This window comes from Limulus polyphemus, unplaced genomic scaffold (assembly GCF_000517525.1).
Source record: "Limulus polyphemus unplaced genomic scaffold, Limulus_polyphemus-2.1.2 Scaffold2716, whole genome shotgun sequence".
Lineage (NCBI taxonomy): Eukaryota > Metazoa > Arthropoda > Merostomata > Xiphosura > Limulidae > Limulus > Limulus polyphemus.
Window position 1 is genome coordinate 123,206 of NW_013668326.1, and position 23,348 is coordinate 146,553.

At 34.4% G+C, this 23,348-nt stretch overlaps 1 protein-coding gene across 1 annotated transcript in view; it reads right to left on the reverse strand.

Annotated features, from left to right (window-relative positions):
- Positions 1-23,348, reverse strand: part of LOC106467718 (RWD domain-containing protein 1-like) — a 41,424-nt gene that overhangs the window by 3,505 nt on the left and 14,571 nt on the right. The window contains exons 3-5 of the mRNA XM_013928092.2: positions 22,033-22,160; positions 19,960-20,103; positions 10,169-10,295 (exon numbers count right to left, since the gene is read on the reverse strand). Coding sequence (XP_013783546.1) covers positions 10,169-10,295; positions 19,960-20,103; positions 22,033-22,160 — 399 coding nt within the window. The remainder of the gene's footprint in view (positions 1-10,168; positions 10,296-19,959; positions 20,104-22,032; positions 22,161-23,348) is intronic.

Consider the following 23,348-nt stretch of genomic DNA (forward strand, 5'->3'; position numbering starts at 1 on the left):
GGAAACAGCACATTAGAAAGCACAGAGAAATACTGCACCAGAGACAGTGCAATGGGTGATCACTTCACCTTATTTTAAAAGCAGGCAGATTCAGTGACCTACAAGACACAGATCAGCAGGGATGGGCAGTATTTCCCATCTGCTTTACTCATGTTAGTCCATGAGTGTATAGTCTGGAGCAAACATCTTTATGAAGCAAAATACTACAAGGAATACCTGCAAGCAGTCTTGTGGTACATTTCATCTCAACAATGGGTATATTTGACACACGGGTCTTACAGTGCAGATTTAAGAATAAGTATATCTGGTCAGGCAACACTTGCCACAAAGTGGGATCAGAAGATGTGAAAAAGGGACCCTGAAAAAAAAAAGTAGAAAAAAAGGAACACTCACCCACTCATAGAGAAATCATGGAGCACAAAATGGGGATGGGAGTAAGATGAAACCCTATAAAATAGGTGGATTGGAAAAGATAATGATCAGTAAAGATACCTATGAAGAGTGGTCCACATACTGCACGAATGATGTTCTCCAAGGAATGAGAGAAATGAGCAGCCTGTGGCATGGTAAAGGGACAGATTTGATGTGAAGAGACACGGAAAAGACAACAAACAACAAAGAAGCTGGCAAATCCAAACTATAGGGGAATAGAAGTCATGGGAATGGGAGGGATTCCAAGGAATAAACAGTACACACCATGTAACAGCAGAGAGCCCTGACCAGATAGAGGAGGCTAGCAGGGTCGGAACAGTCATAAAGGTGTGATATGGAAGGGAGATGGGCTTGAAGGTGAAAGTACCCTAACAAGTGGTCAAAGTTTGGGGCAGGAAAGAATGATCAGGGAAAAGGATCACCCAGGAACAGTGAAATAAGGTGTGGTGGCGAACAGCAATACTGAACACGTCTGATCAACAGCATTTGCCTGCAATCAGGAGAAGAAAAAGAGACTGTAAGGAGAGGTGAGAGAAGGAACAAGTTGACAAAGGTTCAAGTGGAGGAAGGGTAAGGGCATGGAGGATGACATTGAGGATCCAATCAGCGAGGGAGGCAGGATGAGACAGTGAAAAAACAAAAAGAAAGTACAGAAGAATGGTAGACATGGGCACATTGTGTATAATTGAAATGTGGTTGAAAAGAACACAACACTGTGAAGTATGGATGACAAAAAAAACAGATGGTTGGGAGAACAGGCATACAGGTACAGACCAGTCCAAGCCTGACTGAGAGCCTCTGCTGATCCAGCCAATGGATGTGGAATAGGAGACCAAAATCAAGGGAGCTGGGATTTGAAATAAGTGGCAAAGGTGTTCAGATATGAAACCCCCCACTGAAATACCAGTGGGTAGAGTGACTAATCCATATGGAAAATCCTGTGGGGACAAGATAAGTGATCCACGACTAGATTCTGGGCACCCCAAATATGATAAGTTATCAAAGGAATAAGATGGCCTTGGGCGCATGACAGGAGGTCCAGTGTTTGAAAACAGAGGCCTCTCGATTGAATGCCCTTTGCCTGGAGATGGACGAAATCACAGTCAAGTTGTCCTAATACACCCTCACTGACTGGCTCTGAATGGCCAAAAGGAAGTGAACCAAAGCCTGATGAACGACAATGAACTACAGGAGATTGATATGGAGAGAGGACTCTTATAGAGTCACCTCCCTGAGTATCAAGGTAGGCACCTCAACCAGAAAGAGGTGACATTCTGGATGAGGAGGAGGAAAACAACACTCATAGTGTTGTAGTCTTGATCCAACCACCAGGCAAAGTCGGTCTGTAAGGAAGGATGAAGGAAGAGAGAGGCATTCAAGGGATCCCGATTGAGGCTACACTGGTCTAGAGGAGCCCACATCCCCAAAAGAGGAAGGTACAATAGGAGATGTGAGAAAAAGGAGACCAATGAAGAAATGGAGGTATACAATAGTGCAGACTAAACTCTGGTGTCCAAAAAGTTGGGAATTCCCCCCAAAACCTCCTGGTGCAGAAAAGGAGCTAGATGCAATCACAAAATGAGGTGGGAGGTAAACATGCCCAAGACAAAAGGGTATTCTGACCCAACAGGAATTCAGAAAAATTAAAGTACTGGAGTCCAAACCCAGAAAGAGACAAGTGACTCATATCACTGCAAGTCAAAGGAGGGAACACAGAATGAAGATACACCAAAACATGTTCGTTCAAAGTATGTAGGGGTTACATTGCATGCTGACTCCAGAATGCAACTGGTCTCCAAATTGACCCGCACGAACCCTAATATTTGGTGAAGGGCAGGTGAGGAATCATAGGAAATGGGAGACAAAGAAAAATTATAACATATCTGATTGATTAAGACAGCAAAGGGAGAAAGAAGCCTGAGCACCTCCCCCTGAAACAAAATGTGACTGTAAGACATAGACAGGATGAGGAAATAGGCTGCCCAAATCCTCATCCCCATGTTGAGGCATACCTGTACATTGTATGAGAGGAAAATCATTAGGTGACACAGAAGATTGCATAAAAGTAGCTGTTACTTCCCGAGTTGATAAAACTTGCTATGATGCCACTGAATTGGCAGGAAGATCATCTATAGTAATCACAGCAGTAGTGGTAGATGTGACATGGAATTGTTAGACCATGATGAGTGGTTTAAACTGGGAAGAGAGGGCACTGGTGATGATAGGAGTTGTGTTGCACTCCTATTGGTGGAGGGTTGTTGCATGATCATTTGCATGATAGCATGCAGATGTCTCACATGAGTGTAGGTGGAAGTATCAAGGCTACTGGTGAGTAAAAATTTATGCCTATAGAGGGCAGTATAAGTCAAGAAAAGTATTAAGAAAAGCTATTTGTGAGGGGAGGTAAGATATTGTATTGGAAAGCCATTTCATGAATTGTAATTATGATGTCTTTCATTTATTTCAATAAAGAGTGCCATTTACCAAGATTTTACAAAGGGTAAACTGGAATTTGTGCTTTGGTAAGTAATGAAATTTGCTTACCCTATTTATAGATTATTTAGAAAGCCAGATAAATTAGAGTAGTTTTTGACCATTTTATTTTACTGTTTGAATTATTGTTCATGTTTTAAAATACATATTTGAAAGCTATATTGATTATTTGTTTGACAAACAACATAATTAGAAAATAATAGGCTTACAAAAGCTAGTTACTCAAGTACAAAACAACTTTAATGCCTGAAGAAAATGTAAATTTTCTGTTCATTCTGTTTATTTTTTATTTATTTCTATATATATTTTTTAACAAAAGTAATTAAAATGTAAAAATTAAAAACTTATTATGTTAGATAAGAAAACTTAAACGAAAATAAAAATTTACCTGCAATGTATGCCTATGAGCTGCTTATCATTACATAATTTGATACTTTGTTTACCATAACTTGAGCTATGGTTTTTTGCTGTCGTATAAAGTTTAAATGAAATAGTTAATTGAAGTCTAAAAATTACTGGTGCAGTGGAGAATAAGTTGGAATTAGGAGTCTCGATACTGTAGACCTACACCTTATACAAATGCCATTTTTTGTTGCTTTTATTCACAGTTTGTACACATTAATTCTAGGGTAGACAAAAGTTATTGATGACCTGCCTTGAATTTTACATTTTTAATTGAAGAATGTGAATCATGAACTTGTGTGTGAAATAATACATATATTTCTTTTCATTTTTATTGTTATATTCAAAAATAAACTTGTAGAAAAGTGAATATGATAAAATACCTGGCAATGGTAATAGATTGTTTAAACATAACTGACTACTTAAAGAGTATGTTTTTTTCTGCATAGTTTACAGTAAGAATTTTGGTGAATTTCCCTTTTTTGCAATGTAGAAAAGAAAGAAGTGAAGTTTCTACATACAGGAAGTGCATTTATTTATTTTCCCTTAGAGTAACGAGTAACTGGTATTTAATGCATTTCATGCTCCATTTAACTTGAAAAAACAATCTGAACTGGTATAAAGTTGTATTTTATTTCCTTCAAACCAGAACATAAAAAAAATTGTGGTTCAAATATCTGCTTGTGACACAGAAGATTGAAGGGAACAAAAATTATTCTGCATTTCCTTGACATTAGATACGATGAATACTTGATGAAAATGAAAATAAAGAAGATAAGCACCAAGAAAATTACAGACACCCAGCCATATTCTCTCTATACCAAAGGTCTCTCTGAAACACACAGAGGATAAGCTAACAACATATGGATAGAAAAGTCTTCATGAAAAAGCCATAGCACAAACTACCTAAAGAATCAATGAAGAACAGAAACACCATTTACAACATCCTTTGTAAGAGTCAATTTGAATACCTTGGTAAATCAAAAAGACCAAGGAAATTTAGAATTCAAAAGCATAATGGGCATGCAAAACTAAGTATAATACTGATCTATTTGCAAGAGCCCATCACATCAGGGAAGATCATTCACTAAAATCAAAAAGAATAAAATAATGAGGCATGAAAGATTAAAACCTTCTCTATTCAACTGACTGACAATATACTATACTTGCAATATTAATAGAATATAATAATCAAAAGTATTAATAATGGAAAACACTAATTTTGATTAATTAATTATTTTTTTTAGTTTTGACATTAATTGATTAAGTTGAACAACCATGAATTAATCTAAAATTATAGAAATCATAATGGCAAAATTTTGATCACCTGCACAGTTGGAATAATGAAAATTATTTTGATTAATTGATTATTTTCATGGCATTAATTGATTTAATCATAATTTTGATTAATCACTTATATTAAGTGGCACTGATCAATTTTCACCAATTAATCAGGTTTATCACCAAGCTTTAACAATGATGATAAAACAATAAAAAATTATTAAAACTGTCTTCAGGATGATAACAACCCTATTTCAGAGACACGAAAAAAAAAAAAGAAAGAGATATCAGCATGTGTCACAGAACAAGCAACAATAAAACAAATATATTTTTAAGTTATTCATAAAACAATGAGCTTAAGATGTGTTTAAACAAACAAAACAAAAACTATAATAGCACTCTTAGTATTCTTCTTTTGATTGATGGCTCTGAAAAAGGGCTGTTATCAGCATGAAAGCTTATAATTAATAAATTTGCTATCTTACATACACTTAGTTGTTGGGATTGAGTTTACAATTTCTTATGAACATGACTATAGAGATGATTAATTACGTGATGGTTAACAAAATGTACACACAACTACACTTAGGTGATCAAGCATAGAATAATGTAACAATGAACAAATTTTCATAAATTAATACTATCTGTAAAAGAAAATAAGCTATAGTTTTCCAAATTTTCATAAATAACATAATAATTCCAAATATTTCATTATCTGTCCAAAACCTTGTGCATTTTAAAAGTTTGTTTTAATAATGTTACAATTGAACTTTTCCACTGAACAGATCAATAATTGCACAACTACAAAGAAAGTATTTGGTTATTTACAAGAAGTTTGAAATGAGCAACAGAACACTTTAGTCACAATACAGGAAAGCATGGGTATGAGAAGCCCATTAAACTCACTACGTCTTTGAATGAGGAAGCTTATTACTTAACAATGGCATCAAGTTGGAGACACATTGCCAAACATAATGAGTTAAGTGCTACTATGCTTATCAGTATGTAGATCATCACACATTAAATATTTGGATAGTGTTGTTGGAGATCAATACTTTGAGAAAATATTGCTCAAAAATGGATACTGGTATAGTTGTCACCAATAAACTAAAACTATCATTGTTGTAAAAAAAGAAAAAAGAAGAGTTTCAAATTCTGTCTTGGGAAAACAAAAATGTGAAATTTATTTAAAAAAGGCTAACTAGAAAAAATTAGTACAATAATCATAGAACAACAACAACACAAGTATGTTTTAATATATTATAATGGCAATGTTTTCCCTGACATAATTTCAAACTTATGTATTGCTAACAGGTTCATTATGAAACTTACCCACAAAAAATAATGGGCATGAAAACCTTGTCAATCAATAAACATATGGTTACATTATGTACAACTCTGAATATTTTTTGGAAGAAGTACAACTTGTAGGGTCAGGATCTTTTTTTTCAGAGTTGGTTGAGAAACTGCAAGTATAATTTTCTTTTCCTAGGCCTTATGAATGCTGTACTGCAAATGCATCTTATTTATACATAATAAATAGAAAATGGAGTATGTTTTTATATTATTCTATACAATATAAAGTACAAGATGGAAGAAATTTCACAGGTTGTGTTTTTTGTTACCTTAAGAAAATGATTGATACTTGCAAATGTCAAAGAGAACATTTACCCCATATGTTTCACACCTGCAACTGCAGGTGTGAAACATACCAATGCTGTTACAACATCCTCCATAACATAAATATTTCTCTATCTATCTACAATATCCATGCAAGACATTGGTGACATTCTTCTCCTGAAGAAAAAAATAATTTACAATGTCAGTACATTCATTCATTTAAATAGACTCTTGACATATGTCAACCTCTGTCTTCCATGATACCTCCTTCCTCCAATCTTTCCAGTTATGACCAGACTTCAATTTCTTCTTACCTCATAAGGTGTCTGAGAAACTTTCTGATGTTAGTCAGTAGATTCCCCCTGCAACCTGCTCTTGACAAAATATCTTCATTTGAGGTGCGACTTCGTCAACATACCTTCAAGATGCACCTTAAGAACTACAACTCAATTGCTTCAATTCACTTTTCCATACTTAGCTATATTGTCCATCATTCTAATGCAATGGCTCCAGATCTTTTGGGAAGTGCAATAAAGATTAATTTAATGAGTCCCTCAGGTATTCCATCAGTTTCATAAATCTCATTAAGAATAGTTGTTAACTTTTCTATACTGAATTCTACCAAATATTTTATTTGTTTTACTGTAATTTCATCTGGTCCTGTAGCTTTATTGGTTTTCATTCTGTTGATAACTGTTCCCACTTCTGACTTAAGAATTTTCAATCCATCCACATTCTTCTTAATAGTTGGCTTTACTTCATGACTGTCCATCTTTTCAATACTTATCTTGTTCCATAAATATATCACCATTCTTAACTTTTATAGTTCGACTAGCAGTGCATCCTCCTTTACCTTATTCTTATACATTGATGTAACATGTTTATCATTTTGTTTTCTATTTCTATACATTTTTCATTATGTCAATTTTCCTTTTCTTCATTGTGCATTGATTAAATTCTTTTTTCAAGTATTTTATATTCTTCCATACTACAGGTTTTAATCTCCCTTCTATTTCCATGAGCTCAAGGATTTCCTCCGTCATCTATTTCTGTTTCCTTTGCCTTAATTTTAATGGAATAACCTCCTTGGCTGTTTCAACTAGAATTTCTTTAAAAATTTCCCATTTTGACATATTTTCTTCATTTTTAAGTTCTTGAAAACAGTTTTTAACTGCAACTGTATAGCTTTCTTTAATGAGATCTTTTTCCATTAGAGATGTATACTTGAGCTCCTTTGTTGCTTTTGGCTTCTTAAGTTTCCTCAATCTTGATGGTGCATACTACTGGGACATGGTTGCTCCCACAGTAAGCCCCTGGATAAGTTTTTGATTGTGGTACTGCATTCTCAAATCTTCTATTGATGGTGATGTAATCAATTTGGTTTCTAACATTAACTCTAGGACTTTCCCTTCTTGAGTAGTGCTCAAACCATTTGCTTGTAATGACTTGATCATGTATGGCACACCAATCAATCCATTTCTCTTCTCTTTCATTTTTCTTTCCAATTTCACATGGTCCAACAATATTATCCACTTGGCCACAACCAAATTTTGCTTTCAGATCTCCCATTACTTTTGCCACTTCTTGAGGTTTGCATAGTTTTTTACTTTATCAAAGTCTTAAGAAAAATGACCACTGTCCTCTTCCTCATGTTCAACTTTTAATGCATAGGCTTGTATTATTACAAAGTCAAAAGGTTTAGCCTTTAATTTCACAAGCAGATATTGCTCAAAATCCATGCAAACACTTTGAGGTTTCTTCATCCAAAGTCCTCTTTCATGCATCTGACCTCCTAAAACAATAGTTCCAACATCTTTCCAACAGGTTTCACACAGATCTAGAATACTGAACTTTAATATCTTCACCTTATATTTGACGTTAAACAGTTTTCCAATATAGTGTAGAGTCCTCACATTCCTTGCTGCTCTTTCAACTGCTCTCTTCTGGGTATGGACAGTAGCGTGCTGACAGTTAGAAGTCACCTGTCACACACGACTCTCCATACTGGGCAAGGTGTCCTCCCCATTTCTATCAGGGATCCCTTCATGCTGTTGTGGTTTTCCTTGACTCATGAAATACCATATATTATGTTTGGCAAAATACTGCAGTAGGTTGCCATTTCTTGCTGCAGATTGCAGTGCTAATTTAACTTGACCAAGTTCCCTCTATCGTTGTCCCAGTTGCATCAGACAGCATGATCCATCATCCTGCACCCCCTTCAACTATAACCCTGGTAAGGGAAGCTAATGGGTGCTATGCCTTGTCTAAGGGCAACCCAGAGACTACACCAGCTAGACAGCACTTGTCTCATTGTTATTCTGACAGTTGAATGTACTAGTATTGAATGCTATTTAAAATCATACCCAGGACAGTAACATACATACAATATAAAAAAAATTAACTTATAGTTATAATAAATTTATAACACCAAAGAATAGATTTATGTAAGTTACAAATTACAAAGCAATACTACATAAAAACAGTGATGCTGCACTTTATACAGCTTTAAAGACTACAATTATAAATTAGAAAAATAAAATTAAACAGTATATTCACAACTTTATTTAATACTAAAGGAGTCCAAGAGTTGCTGGTGTGTGCTGCCAGCCAGTTGCTTTCCTTCTAATTTGCAGCTAAAAACTTAGGGACACTGGTAGATAGCTTTAGTAGTTTACTACAACTGAAAAACGATATAATGTTCCCATGACTGAAAGGGCAAGCATTGTTGGTGGAAATCAAACCAAGACCTTCGACCCCCCCCCCCATGAGAAAAAATTATAGACATCCTAAAAGACAAAAAAAAATAGGAAAGCATGTCATGTGGGAGTTACAAAAATAATGATATCTAGTATAGCAAAGAGATTGGGGTTTCTGGCTTGCCAATATTTATAGTACATGGTTTCATTAGCTGAATAAACAGAAACTCATAGAAAAATATAAAGAAACTAAATGGCAATTGTGATCACAGAGTGTCAAGTGACATTGAACACAGAATGAGAATTTAAAATATTTTCTTTTGAAGTTAAGGAATTATAATTTAAATAATATAAAACTCTGAAATATAAGGTAGTTTTAATGCCAAGTTTATTGACATATATTGATAATATAATAGTTTAATTAAACTTTGAATGTACCTATAAAAATGTTGTAACATGTGCACTCTGACCCTACTGTATGCATAAGGTTAAGCTGAAAAAACACAAATTAATTAAAACTAATAATCTGAAATTATAATGACAATATTTTGATTACTCGATTAGTTACAATAGTTGTAAATACTACTTTCAATTAATTGATTATTTTCATGTCATAAATAAATTTAATCATAATTTAGACAAACTGCTTATTTTAAACATCATTAATTGATATAATCAATGCTCATAGGTAATAAATTATACCGGTTATCTGCCCAGCTTTAGTTTTAGGTGGTAATGATAAGATTTAAATATTAAGAGATAACTCTCATTATCATATATTTTAAAGAATATACTGTTTCACTGTTTTAATTATTTAGCCCTTAATAAAACAACCTGATTATAATGAGAATGCTTTTTCAAACCTAAAATACATTATTTTAAAGTTAAAAATGCAGTAGTTATTGTACTTAGACTAATACTAACACTTTTACTGGTTCCGTAACAATCTTCTGTTGTACTTTTATACTGGTTAATATATTTTTGTACTAAGTACACACTTAATATCAAATGATACTCAAGTGAATATGCCATTTTGTTCTCATAAGGGAAAGTAAAATAAATCTCAGATAATATAAATGTGACTTGTCAACACAACTTATGAATGTCAATACATTACTATATATTTATTGCCAGTTTGATACTTTAACAATAAAATTATTTTTACTTTATTTTAATGTTTCAAAAATACAAGAAATACCAAGAGAAAATTAACTGATGTTTTTCTTGTTTAAAATGTAAATTACCTGTAAATTTTTTTGTTGCATCTTCTTTTGCTTTTTGTTGCTTAGACAATGAGGCTCTTTCCAGGTCAAACTTAGCTTTCCATGAAAGAAATGTTTCAATAGTCACACGAGTTCCTTCAAATCTTTTCTAGAATTAATTTGATAAATTATTACTGATAAAGCATGTAATTTTTAAAACAAAATGTTATTATACGTAGTGTCAAACAATTAATGCTTTGTTTTCAGTCCTAAATGGAAAAAGAAAATGCTGCTACAGACCAGTTTTCTTAAATGATGCTAATTTAACAATCCCTTAAATACATATTTTTGATTTCAGTAGAAAATGCTCTACGAATATAAATATATTGAAACAAAAACTCACTAAGATGTAAATTTTCTGTACACTCACATTACCACTCCATATTCAGATAACCCTCTCTCTCTCTCTCTATTAGGGCTTTATCTTGTCATGAGGTATTTTAATTCCATAAATAAATATATGATATAACACAAGTTCAGATTAATTTTAAATTTATTCTTAGGAAAACTTAACTCTCCAGAGTGATACTAGTTATGTTGCATTTGCCTTTTGTCAGTTCTCTACAAATCTAGAATGTTCTCTCTACATTGGCTTAGGATGCAGGTGCAGCATCTAGATCTTCAGCTATACATGCAATTTTAGGGTATTGCTGTTTGGAATCACACCAAGATTTAAAGAAGCACTGTCAGTTTTCATATCAAATTGATAATTTCACCAGTTTTTTAGGCATCCAAGTTGGTAGAGATAGAGCAAAAGTTAAAATTTTCCTACACTGAAAATGTATTTCTGATAGATATTTACCTTATGAGACATCTGCATGCTATCATGCAAATAATCTTGCAGCAACCCTCCACCAATAGGAGTGCAACACAACTCCTATTGTAACTAGTGCCTTCTCTTCTGTGCAAGTGAAAGATGATCTCCCTTTAGAAAATACCCAAAGGAAGACCATGGGATGTGCAAATAAAGGGAAAGCAACAAACTGGTGGGAAACCACACCATGTCTGAGCCAGGTATACTCTTCTCCCATGTGAAAATGTGTTGGAATAAGGGTGGAATTAAAGGAAGGACACAAATAAGTTAAATAAATGAAATTAAGGGACCCCTGGTGTGGAGTGGCTAGGGCACATTGGACTGTAAGTGGGAGATCCACCTTAACCAACATCAGTCAAACAGTGATAGAGATATCTGGCCCACGGTAGGAAGAGGGTCTTCTACATTTCACCTCAGATATGGGAACTGTTAGGGAAGAGGAGCCTCTGTACCAAGGACCTACAACATCCAACACAACCATTACCATATCTGCCAGGAACCAACACACAGGAGACGGTAAAAAAATGGACAGCAAATTGAGGTTCATCTACAGACCAACACCAGGCAGCATTGGGAATTTATTATTCTGTCCATGGTAGGATGAGAGTATCTGGCCACACACATGAAAATGTATGTGGCTGGTACAGCTCTAACCATCACTTGGAATTTTACATCAGGTTTGTGGTAGGATAAGAGTCAAAGCTCCTTACATCAGCAGAACACCATCACCCTAGTCTTAACTGAGTTGGAGTGAGCACACTCAGGAGGAAGCCTTCATGATCTACCACCCCAGTGGCTAGAAACAGGTAAGTGACAAGGACTCCCATACTTCACTAAAACAAGGGATGAAACAGCACAATGAAGAGTCTGGAGGAATGTTGCACCAGAGAAAGTGCAATGGGTGACTGTGACACCTTATTTTGAAATGCAGACTGATCCAGTGACACGGATTATCAGGGATGGGCAGCAATCATTTCTATGAAGCAAAATACCACAAGAAATACCTACAAACAGTCTTGCAGAACACCTCATCTCACCAGTGGGTGTATTTCACACACAGATCTTACAGTGCAGATTTAAGAATAAGTGTACTTGGTCAGGCAAAACTTGCAACAAAGCAGGATCATGAGATGCAAAAAAGGTCCACTGCAAAGAAAATATATAAAAATGGAGCACTTACCCACTTCTTAAGAAATCATGGTGCACAAAATGGAGACGGAAGACAAAATCCCATAGAACAGGAAATGGTCAGGTGGTGAAAATAACAAGCAGCAAAGATACATATAGTGGTTCACATACCAGCATGAATGATGTCCTCCAAAGGATGACAGAAATGAGCAGCCAGGGACATGGTAAGGTGACAGATTTGATGTGAAGAGACACAGAAAAGATGAGAATTATCTGATGAAAGGGAAGAATAAGCCACAGGAATCCAACCCATAAGGGTAATAAGAGAAATATCATGGTATTTGGAAGGGTTCCAAGGAATAAACAAATGGAAGCAGGAACAACCAAAGAAAGCAGTGTGCACCATGTAACAGCAGAGACCCCGGATGGGCAGAGGAGGCGAGCAGGGTTGGAATGGTCATAAAAGTGTCATATGGAAGGGAGATTGGTGTGAAGGTAGAATTACCCTCCCAAGTTGCCAAAGTTTTGGGCAGGAAAGAACGATCGGGGAAAAGGAACACATATCAACTGTGAAATAAGGTGCTGCAGACATCAATAACAAACACATCTGATTGATGATACCTGCACACCAACAGGAGGAGAAAAAGGATCTTCAAGGATAGAAGGAACAGGTTGACAAAGGTTCGAACAGAGGAAGGGTAAGGGCATGGAGGACTACATTGAGGTTCCAGTCCGGGAGAGAGGGAGGGTGATGCAGAGTGAAAGAAACAAAAGGGAAAGGACAGGCAAATGAAAGACACAAGCATATTGTGTAAAACGAACTGTGATTGACATGGCAGTGCAATAGCCCATGATGGAGGAGACCAAAAGGCCCAGGTATGAAAGGAAGTAATGTGGAGAAGAGTAGGATGAGAATAAAGGATAACCACAATGTATAAACCAATGATATGAAAACCATGTTGGGACAAGATAAGCAATCTGCTACTAGATTCAGGCCAATCAGAACATGACAAGCCATCAAATGAATATGATGGACAAGGGCCCAATACAGGAGGTCTAGTGTCTGAAAACAGAGGTCTTGTGACTGAGTGCCTCCTTGCCTGGAGATGGACGAGACCACAGTCAAGTGGTCGAATGAATTATCACTGACTGGCCCTGAAGAAGTGGAAGTAAGTGAACTGATGACCAACGAACTATAATGAGCTTCAAGAGATTGATATGGAGAGATGACTCAGATAGAGTCTACTGCCCCAAGACCTCTGGAGCTTGTAGGTAGGCACCCCAACTAGAAAGAGAGGCATCTGTAAAGAGGTGATGTCCAAGACAAGGAGGAGGAAGAGGAACACATATGGTTGTGGAGGTCTTGATCCACTACCAGCTGAACTCAGTCTGTAAGGAAGGAGGACAAGGGTGTTCAAGGGATCCCGAATAAGGTTCCACTGGTCTATCAAAGCCCACTGAAGGCGATACATTTGAGCACAATCAAGAAAGATAAGGGCTTCCAGAGAAGTCCATATCTCCAAAATAGAGAGAACCTCTCACACAGTGAGAGAAGGAGAGGAGGATAGGTTGAGAACTAGTAGCTTCATAGCCTGCAAATGAAGGATGGCCTGACTAAGGAGAGAAAAGAGCAATATCCCAAGATGAACATGGAGGTGAGGAAAGATTTCTCCTCCTCAGAAATCAACCAACCCAAGCAGCTTCATGTAGGAGTATGAAGAGCAGAGGCAAGCAGCAAGGGAGCTTGAATTAGCCAGTCACCCATGTGATTGTGAAAACAAAGACTCTGGGAATGAAGAAATCAGGCAAACACATTGACCACCTGATAAAAAACAAGGAACTGAGGTGATCCTGAACTGGAAAACACAACCCCAATGGACAAAATGAAAGTAATATCAGGATAAAGGGGAGATGAGAAAGAGAAGGTATACCTCCAAAACATTCACTATCATCTTCCATAAATCAGGAGTGAAAATCCATCAGAGACAAGTACAACTAAATGGTGAAATGAGGCAGGACCAAGAAGTGGTTTAGAGCTGAAAGATTGATGAGAAAGGGCCAGTCTCTGGTCTTCTTGAGGATGAAAAACAGATGGGAAGAAAAACCAGATGAGAGGAATTCCCAGTTTGATGGCAACCATGTGAAGTATGTCCTGTACCACCACTGAAAGATGTTAGCTGAAAACTGGATCCCGAGGAGGAGGGAAGGAAACAGGATGGTGGGACAATGGAGGAAGAAAATTGAAATGGAGGATCAGACCCCTGAAGACAACCTGCAATACTCAAGGGTCTGTGATGAAGGATCACCAAATGTGGGCAAAGCAGAGAGGCCCAGCCCCCACAGGACCCAAACTCACTACGTAGTCTCCAAGACTGTTGGTTGCCCCAGAACAGTGTCACAAGTACCGACAGCAAACCTCAGGAATATGAGAGGCTGGAACTAGAAAGAGAGAAGAGGGAAGTGGGCAAGACACAGGAGGGTGTTGGGATAAACAGGAAGCCAATGAGGAAAGGAATGTATGCAACCACTCAAACTCAACTCTGGTTCCAGAGTTGGGAATGCCCCCAAAAAACCTCATGGTACAAAAAGAGGAGCCAGGCACAAATTACACAATAAGAAGGGAGGCAAATACACTTGTAACAAAAGGGAATCCTGACCTCAACAGCTTCCAATAATGGAGCCACATTAGCAAGGAAAGAGAGAACAAGAAGAGGTGTGCTATGGTGGAAAACAGGAAAACTGAGGCTGGGAGAAGGTAACTGAAGTATTTGGATCGAATCCCTAAAGGAACAAGCGAGTTTAAATGGTGCAAGTCTAGGTAAGGAAACATCAAACGGTGATATGCCAAAGCATGGTCTTCCAGATTATGTGGGGGTCACATCATACAGACTCCCAAATGTAACTGGTCCCTAAAATGACTTGTGTGAACCCAAACTTCTGGTGAAGAAGTCGAAGCACAAGATACTGGCCCCTTGGGGCAGGTGAGGAATAATAGGAAATGGTAAACAAGGATAAAACATAACAAACCTGAATTATCAAGTCGCAAAGGAGAAAGCAATGGCATCTTCCCCAAAACAAAATGCGACAGTGAGGCATAGGCAGGAGGAGAGAACAGGTTGTTAAAAGTCTCATACACATGTTCAAGCATGCTCTCACATGGTTGTAGAGGACAGTTATCTGGGAACTCAGAAGATTGCAAAAAAGTAGCCAACTCCCTTCTAACAGAGCTGTTACTTCCTCAGTAGAAAAGCCTGCCATAATGCCCTTTCTAGCTCCAAATGCAAGTCAAAATTAAGGGAAAGTCGAAAGAAAAAAAAAGGGTTTGAAAGACAGAAAAAAATGTGTTTGGAATAACACATGGAACTTGAGCAAAAAAAAATAAGAAGTGGTAAATGAAAAACAAAGTTACACAATTAATCCACACAAGTACAAAAAAAATAATTAGTAGGAAAGCATGAGCGAAAACACAACCTATGAGTAGGACTGTCGATTGAGAAGTGATTACGGGCTGCATGGAAGAGAGGGTGCTAGTTATGATAGGAGTTGCGTCCCACTCCTATTGGTAGAGGGTTGTTGCATAATCATTTGCATGACAGCATGCAGATGTCTCACAGGAGGGTAGGTGGAAGTATCAAGGCTACTGGTGAGTGAAAACTTACACGTATAAAGGGCAGTATAAGTTGAGAAAAGCTATTTGTGAATGCAGGTAAGATATCATATTGGAATATGTTGTGGTCATTTTTCTAGTATTAAATTAAGCCAAATGGTAAACAGTTTAACACTCTCACTATGGGCTTGATCCCAGGGACCAACCTCATAACCATTTCATGCTTGTTATAGTTTTCATGCTACAACATTAAACACAGTATGTATATCTTCATGAAATTTTGCAGATTATCAGTAAACATTACAAGGCTTTTGTAAACAAAATATCAGATATGTTTTATTAAGTCTTAAGATTTTTTATGTCATAATTTACTCATGCATTTTTTTATTTTTGAATGTTGACTGTCCAATATGTAAAGTAATTTTGATTTCCAGATTAAAAATACTTTTATGCATCAGAAGATTGTCAAATTTCACATGAGAAATCTTTATAGCCTCCAAATAATTATCAAACTTTTTTTAGAAAAAGCTTTATATTTTATCACTTATTTTTACTATTGTATCTCTATATGGGTTTGGTCAACTTGACCGACCTTGCAACCACCATAAAAAAATTAGGAAATATATATAAAATTACACTTATTTCATTCTAGAATGACTACAAATTATAACACAAAACCACAAATGTTTAGGCTAAATAGCTTGAATCTCATAATATTATACATCTATATATGTTTATTATTTTTATTTTATTGACCTTTCAGCTGTGTTTGACTAACATTACAGAAGTTGCAATTAAGCAGTGCATATGCATTCATGTTACCATATCCAACAGTATAAAACTGGCCTTTACAAAGTGATGTATCTTGGCTTTGTTCTAGTGGACCAGTATTTGTAAAATATAGTCACATTTGAGATATAATACGTTACATATATGTATACATATTATTACTATTTACAAATAAGTTCTTTAATTTCAGATATTTTTCTTAAAACACATAACAGTAAATAATGAAATATAGAAAACAATGATCTCTTCTACTTACAAAGTTTGTACTCACTTGCCGCTTTCCATAATTTGCTAAGCCTTATCAGATTTTGCACATGGAGGATGTAAAACAAATTAATTTTTTAGGTTTTCTAAATGAATTTTAAAATAACAAGAAATCATAATTTACTATATTACCACAGAATTCCACTATAATTTATCAGGCTCAGTAGCTAAGCTGTATTTGGGTTTAAAAAATATGATATTTCGAACTCCATTATTTCTTTGTTTGTTTTGAATTCCCCGCAAAGCTACATGAGGGCTATCTGCACTAGCCGTTTGTAATTTATCAGTGTAAGACTAGAGGGAAGGCAGCTAGTCATCACCACCCACCGCCAACTCTTGGGCTACTCTTTTACCAACGAATAGTGGGATTGACCGTCACATTATAATGCCCCCATGGCTGAAAGGGCGAGCATGTTTGGTGTGATGGGGATTCGAACCCGCGACCCTCAGATTGCGAGTTGAGTGCCTTAACCACCTGGCCATGCCGGCCCCCATTATCTCTTACCTGTCCGCTTCGATTCTACCATGAAAAATGAGCATTTTCCCATATAAACACTTGACAAAGGCAGACAAAACCATAGGATAGTTAGTTTTTATTCTATATTCTAGCTTGTCAATATTGATAATTTGAGCTGCATTCAACATACCACGTGACACACAAAAATCAATATTTAGGAATTTGTTTTAAATTAAGAAATTAACTAATACATAATATTAAAATTTGAATTATAATCTGCAATTTGATACCAAACTTACTGACTTACATTCACAAAATAGTAGTTCAATAAAATTTTGAATTTAAGTCTACAAATGTGGTGACATGCCCTTTGACAACTGATCATAGGAAAACTTGTAGCGATAGGGTTAATCAACTTCTTATATTTATGCAGGAGGAAGCATACTGTGTTATCACAAAATTCCTCTTGTGGTTATAAATAATCTATTAATAAATGAATAATAATAATAATGGATTTTAAATGGAATAACAATTCCATTATGAAGTAGATAATGAAATAATTTCATTTATTTTTTCATTATTTCATTACCATTTACCAAGATTTTTTAGTTATAGTTATTGTAAAGAATGACTTATTTTTATTAACAGATATTTTCATTATAGTTAAAAGAAAAACTGCTATAGATTTTGTTTTAAAAACAAATAACACTGATTCATTTAAATATCTCAAATTAACGTATACATCTTTTACTACATGATAATAAAAAAAGTTTCCCAGCTTGTAGTTTTACCTACTACAAAATTTTAATCTTTATTCTATTTTATATTACTTCAGTAATGCATAAAAATATTTTCAAAGTATAATTTCTAATCAAATGAAAATTAAACAAATAGTGCAATATATATATATTTTCCATTTCCAACTTTTTTTTACTTACTTCTGAAAATCAAATTTCAGAGCTTTATTCTACCATAGAAGAAACACATGAATATCATGAAGTTTAAAAAGAAATATAAATTGCCCAAATATTATCATTGTAAGACTATAATGACGAAAATGTGCATGTCTGCTCTATGCCCCTACAAGCACATAAAAAGAGCGTTTGAATGTTAGAAACGGAAGTATCCAGTGTTATGCAAAATGCACTTACAATCTATGATTGAGTGATGACTTGCCAGAAGCATTGTAAAAGTGAAAAATGTCAAAGAAAGAATAAAGTCAACTTGGAAATTTTGATAAATAAATCAAATGAAATTAAGATGAAGCTTCAAAATAGATTTGATATAGATGAAAAAGATTGTAAATCTATGGACAATGTAGACAATGAAACCTCATGAGTTAACAAATGAAGTAACATGAAAAGTAAAGAACAACAAACAGGGAAAATGATCACAAAAAATAAAAATGTTAATGGTGGAAATGATAAGATATGACAAAGGTTCAGTTAACTCAGAATAGAATACATGGTTATTAAAAACTAAAAAAAAAGGTAGCAAAATCTGATATTACAGATAATACAGATCAGATTAATTGAGGAAAACAAAAGCTATGGGTGCAGGTGAATTGTTTGATTTCCAAACACCACAGAACCAAACTCCCAAATACCTACCAAGTAGTAATAGTATTAGAGCTTTAAAAAGGTGCAATGAGCAATGATAAAGAAAATATAACAGCTGTTAATGAAAATACTTGAGAAATGCTATTTGATAAACAAGAAATATTGAAAAAGTTAGAAGTGTGGATATCATGAGAAAAAAAAAGTATTCAAGAAAAGAATGAAGGATTAGATCCATAAAAAACAGAAAGGTGTCTGACCTTGACAAAATTATGGTATATGTATTGATTATTGTCTCACATGCACAAAGTATTTACAAAATGAATTTTAACACATAGAACTGAATTCATAGTATATTACACCACCATTGACCAACTACAGGCTATCAATCAGATAAATAATAAATAAATATCAAATACCATTTATGATTATGTATAATGTTTAGAGACTATGAAAAAAAACTTTTAATTCTGTAGAAAAAGATTTGCTACAGAATGCATTGTCTCAAGACATACAATACTCATACATATATAAATCTAACAGATTGTAAAATAAATTAATTACAATGCCAATGACAAAATTCTTATAAATGATGATAAAACAGACAGCATGTATATTATTCAAGCAGTCAGACAGGGAGATACTATATTTCCTAAATTGTTTACTGCAGTGTTACAAGTTTTTAAGAATAATAGATTGAGATAACAGAAATCTTTATTTAAATGAAGTAAAATTACATAATCATAGATACACTGATGAAGTTTTATGGCCAGCTGTCCAAAGGAAATGGACATAATACCCAAGGTTAAACAAAAAAAAAAAGCAGTAAGATTGGATTGACAAGGAATATGCCATAAACACAAGTAATATATCATGAATATCATAAGAAAGAAACAAAGACTACAGATCGAAAAAAAGATGAGACAAAAGAGAGAAGAATCAAGTCCAAGACCCTTGATCACACAGCACTTTGGCTTGTGTGATACTCATACAGCTAAAAAAGAGAGTAAAGGCTTACTGCAATTTGTTGCATCTTTCAAATGAAAAAGATAATATATTCTATACTAGAATGATAAACACACACATTAAAACAGTTGAGTTAAAAGGTAAAATAAATATTAAATAATTTTCATGAAGAACAAGAATATTATATATTACCTGCTCCTCCTCCTCTTCTTGTCGTTTTCTCTTTTCTTCCTCCTCTTGTTTCTTTTTTACATTTTCCTCTCCTCGTTGATTTAGCCACTCTAGTGCTGCTGATACTAGAGTAAAAACCATCACCATTCCCAAGTTCTCCTGGGCCTAGTAGTAAGAAAAACAAGAATAATGTTTCTTATATTTTTGTTTAAATATGGCAATGGAACCATTCTCTTTTATACTAGCTTACCTTTTGATTAAGATACCACCTATATACACCAAGTGTATATTATGAGGAAAACCTATAAGCGATCTTGTGAAACACCCCATCTCAACAGTGTGAGTTTAGTGGTCATGGAAATTATAACTGTTAAGCCTTAGAAAGGATGTGTATGGTGGCCAATACCAGTAGTAGAGGTGATAGGAGAAGATGAAGGTTGGAAAATTTGGCTAGAGAGAAAGGGATAAAATTAACAGATTCTGCCCCCCATTCAGGCAACAGAGATTCGACGTGCAGAGATGCAAGAAAACAAACAACAACAAAAAAAAAAACAATCTGCCTAATGGTAAGCTAAGTCAAAATGAACCAAAGCTCATGGAGGGTGAGGCATGCCAGCACCATTTCTCAAAAGAGAGACAAGAAGGCCCAGCAGTTTGAGGATGAAGGTGAGCAATAGTGGGAGAAGGTTGGGCAGACCATGGACTAAAGGGTCCTCAAAAACGAAATTAATTGTAGGAAGTATAAAATATAATTAATTACAAAAATGAAAAGTTGTTACATTGTAAAATTAAGTACATGTATATTGACAATAAAATTTAGTAGATGGTACTTGTTGAAAAGAAACAATATAGTTAACGAAATTTATGATTTACCAGTTAGATAAATGACAGTTAAGCCTAAAATTAAAAAGACGCATGTTAAACCTAAACTAACATTGTAGTACAAAAGGATATCACTAAACATTAATTAAAAAAACCTTAACCTTTCAAGAAGTAGATACAATGTAACTAAATATATGTTATTGAAACCGAATAACTACAAATAATAATATTAACATCAAAATATTCAAAAAGTTCGACAGTATAACAGCTTATCTGTTCAAAGTCGAAAGATCCAAATGTGTGGGCCACCAAACTCGAGGCCCTACGAAGGACAACTCATATAACAATCAATCTCCGAATGTATTCAAGCTAACAATTCCTCAGTCGAGTACTGCCACCTGAAGCCTAGGTAATTGTGTTGCAAGTAAATGATAACATTTTCAAAGTGGAAACATAAGCTTCGGCAAAAAAAAAGTGAAGAACAATAAAGGTATCTCATCACTTAAAACAGCTAAAGTGAAGTAGAAGAAATTTCAAATATCTCCACTTCATAAGAAATTTCAAAACAAAAACATCTTGACAATAGCACTGCCAAAACGAGAAGTGATAGCTCATCACAATTGAATAGAGGGAGTCATATGCATCAGGAGGGTGTGTCACACTCTTATTGGTGGGGGGTTGTGGCATGAATGATTTGCATGCGAGACACAGTTGAATGACATTGATTTTGGGGTACGTGGGAGCTCAAGGGTTGTGGCATGCAAATAAAAATTGCATATAGAGGGCAGCACTTAATGAGAGTAGTTATTTATGAGAAGAGGTAATGTACTGTATCAGAATCACCTATTTTCTACACCTTTTTTGCACATGCACCATTTTCATTTAACTAACAATTCACAGTCACAGTCTCTTTTCAAGTTTTCCAAGATATGTAAGAAAAGCAGAGAATGAGCTAAAATTTTCTGAAGTATAAAATAGCTAAAAACTATAAAATTATGCTAAGTTTCGGCACTGGCTTATAGTGAATTATGGAAACTCCCATCTAAAAACAAAGGATTAGACCTAAATGAAAACAGAAATTAGATTACAACAGACTTCTTTGAAGCAAGTTACAAATAATTTGGTCAAAAACATTTCAAACTTTCAACCCTACAAAATTTATGATTTCTATTGACAGAAATCTGCCTAAAATTGGTTGGTTTATACTATTCACTACATGTATTATCTAATGATAATAACCAACATACATACAAATAAATTTCAAATTTCAACCTCATTTTGGAGAAACTTTAAAAGTTCTTTTGAATCATCTTCTTCCAAGTTTTCACAATTTTCAATTTCAATTAGTGGTTCCTCATCTGGATAACCAGGTGTGTATGTGAACTTCAGACAAACTGAAACTGAAATCACAGGTTGTTCTTTAAAATGAATTATTTCCAAATGAAGAATAAATGTTGGCATATATGCAACTTGCTAAACACAAAACATAAACAGGTATATAGATGTAGTATATTATACAGTACCAGTAAGGTAACAAGGTTGTCTTAGGTTAGTAGCCAAAATACTACTATGTCTAAGCATAAAACATAAAGATTAAATTGTTTTACTTGTGAAAAGAAAAAAATCTTGACTTTTCACTTTTAATTGAATGTAGCTTAGTAAAACAAAAACATTGGAAACAAAATTGTAACTAGTTATGCAATAAATTATGCATATAGTTGTATCATTTGTTTGTGTTCAGTTGGTAAACAAAAAAGGCATTCCATTTTTTGATATTTCTTTTAAAGAAAGTTAGTCTCTCGCTGTAAGATTCCATGGATAATTTTAAAATTTCTATATAATTAGTAAAAACTAACAATGAGGAGCACATATAAAAAAATAAGTATATGCATTTCTGTATGTGACAATAATTAATATTAAAACCAAGTTTGATTGAAATATAGATATACAAACTTTTCTTCTCAAGTTCATTTTTTAGATACAACATTAACATAGAATACACAAAATATATCAACTGAGATTTTACTGCAAGATACATGACTAAATAATAAAATAGCTTATTAAAGCGAGATCTTCCTTATACATACGATATATTTTGAAACACTATATGTGTAGGGTTTACAATTAACAAGGTATCCCACCAAAACTGTCACAAATTAACAAGTATATCAATGTTCCATTAGTATTTCAACCTAATATCAACCTTCTATTTATATATAAATATGTTTGGCATAGAAGTTAGTATAAAAAAAAGAACAAAAATTATAATCTGAACTCTTTAATGGCTTAAATTAACATACTTCTTTTTAATACAGAGGACAAGGCAATTAATCTTGTTAATTTATCAACATAAAAACATTGTATTAGCCTAAAAAATAATGTTTTTGTGATGAAATTAAATGTTTTACAATATATATTACATAAATCCACCTAAGTCATACTATAATCACAAAGTATTATTATAATACTTTTTATCTTTTTTTGGTTGTATTATGTAATGTATATATATATATATATATATATATATATATATTGTTGGTGTTATTTGGTGACAGTATTTTCTTGTAGGCAGTATTTTAGTTAAACAA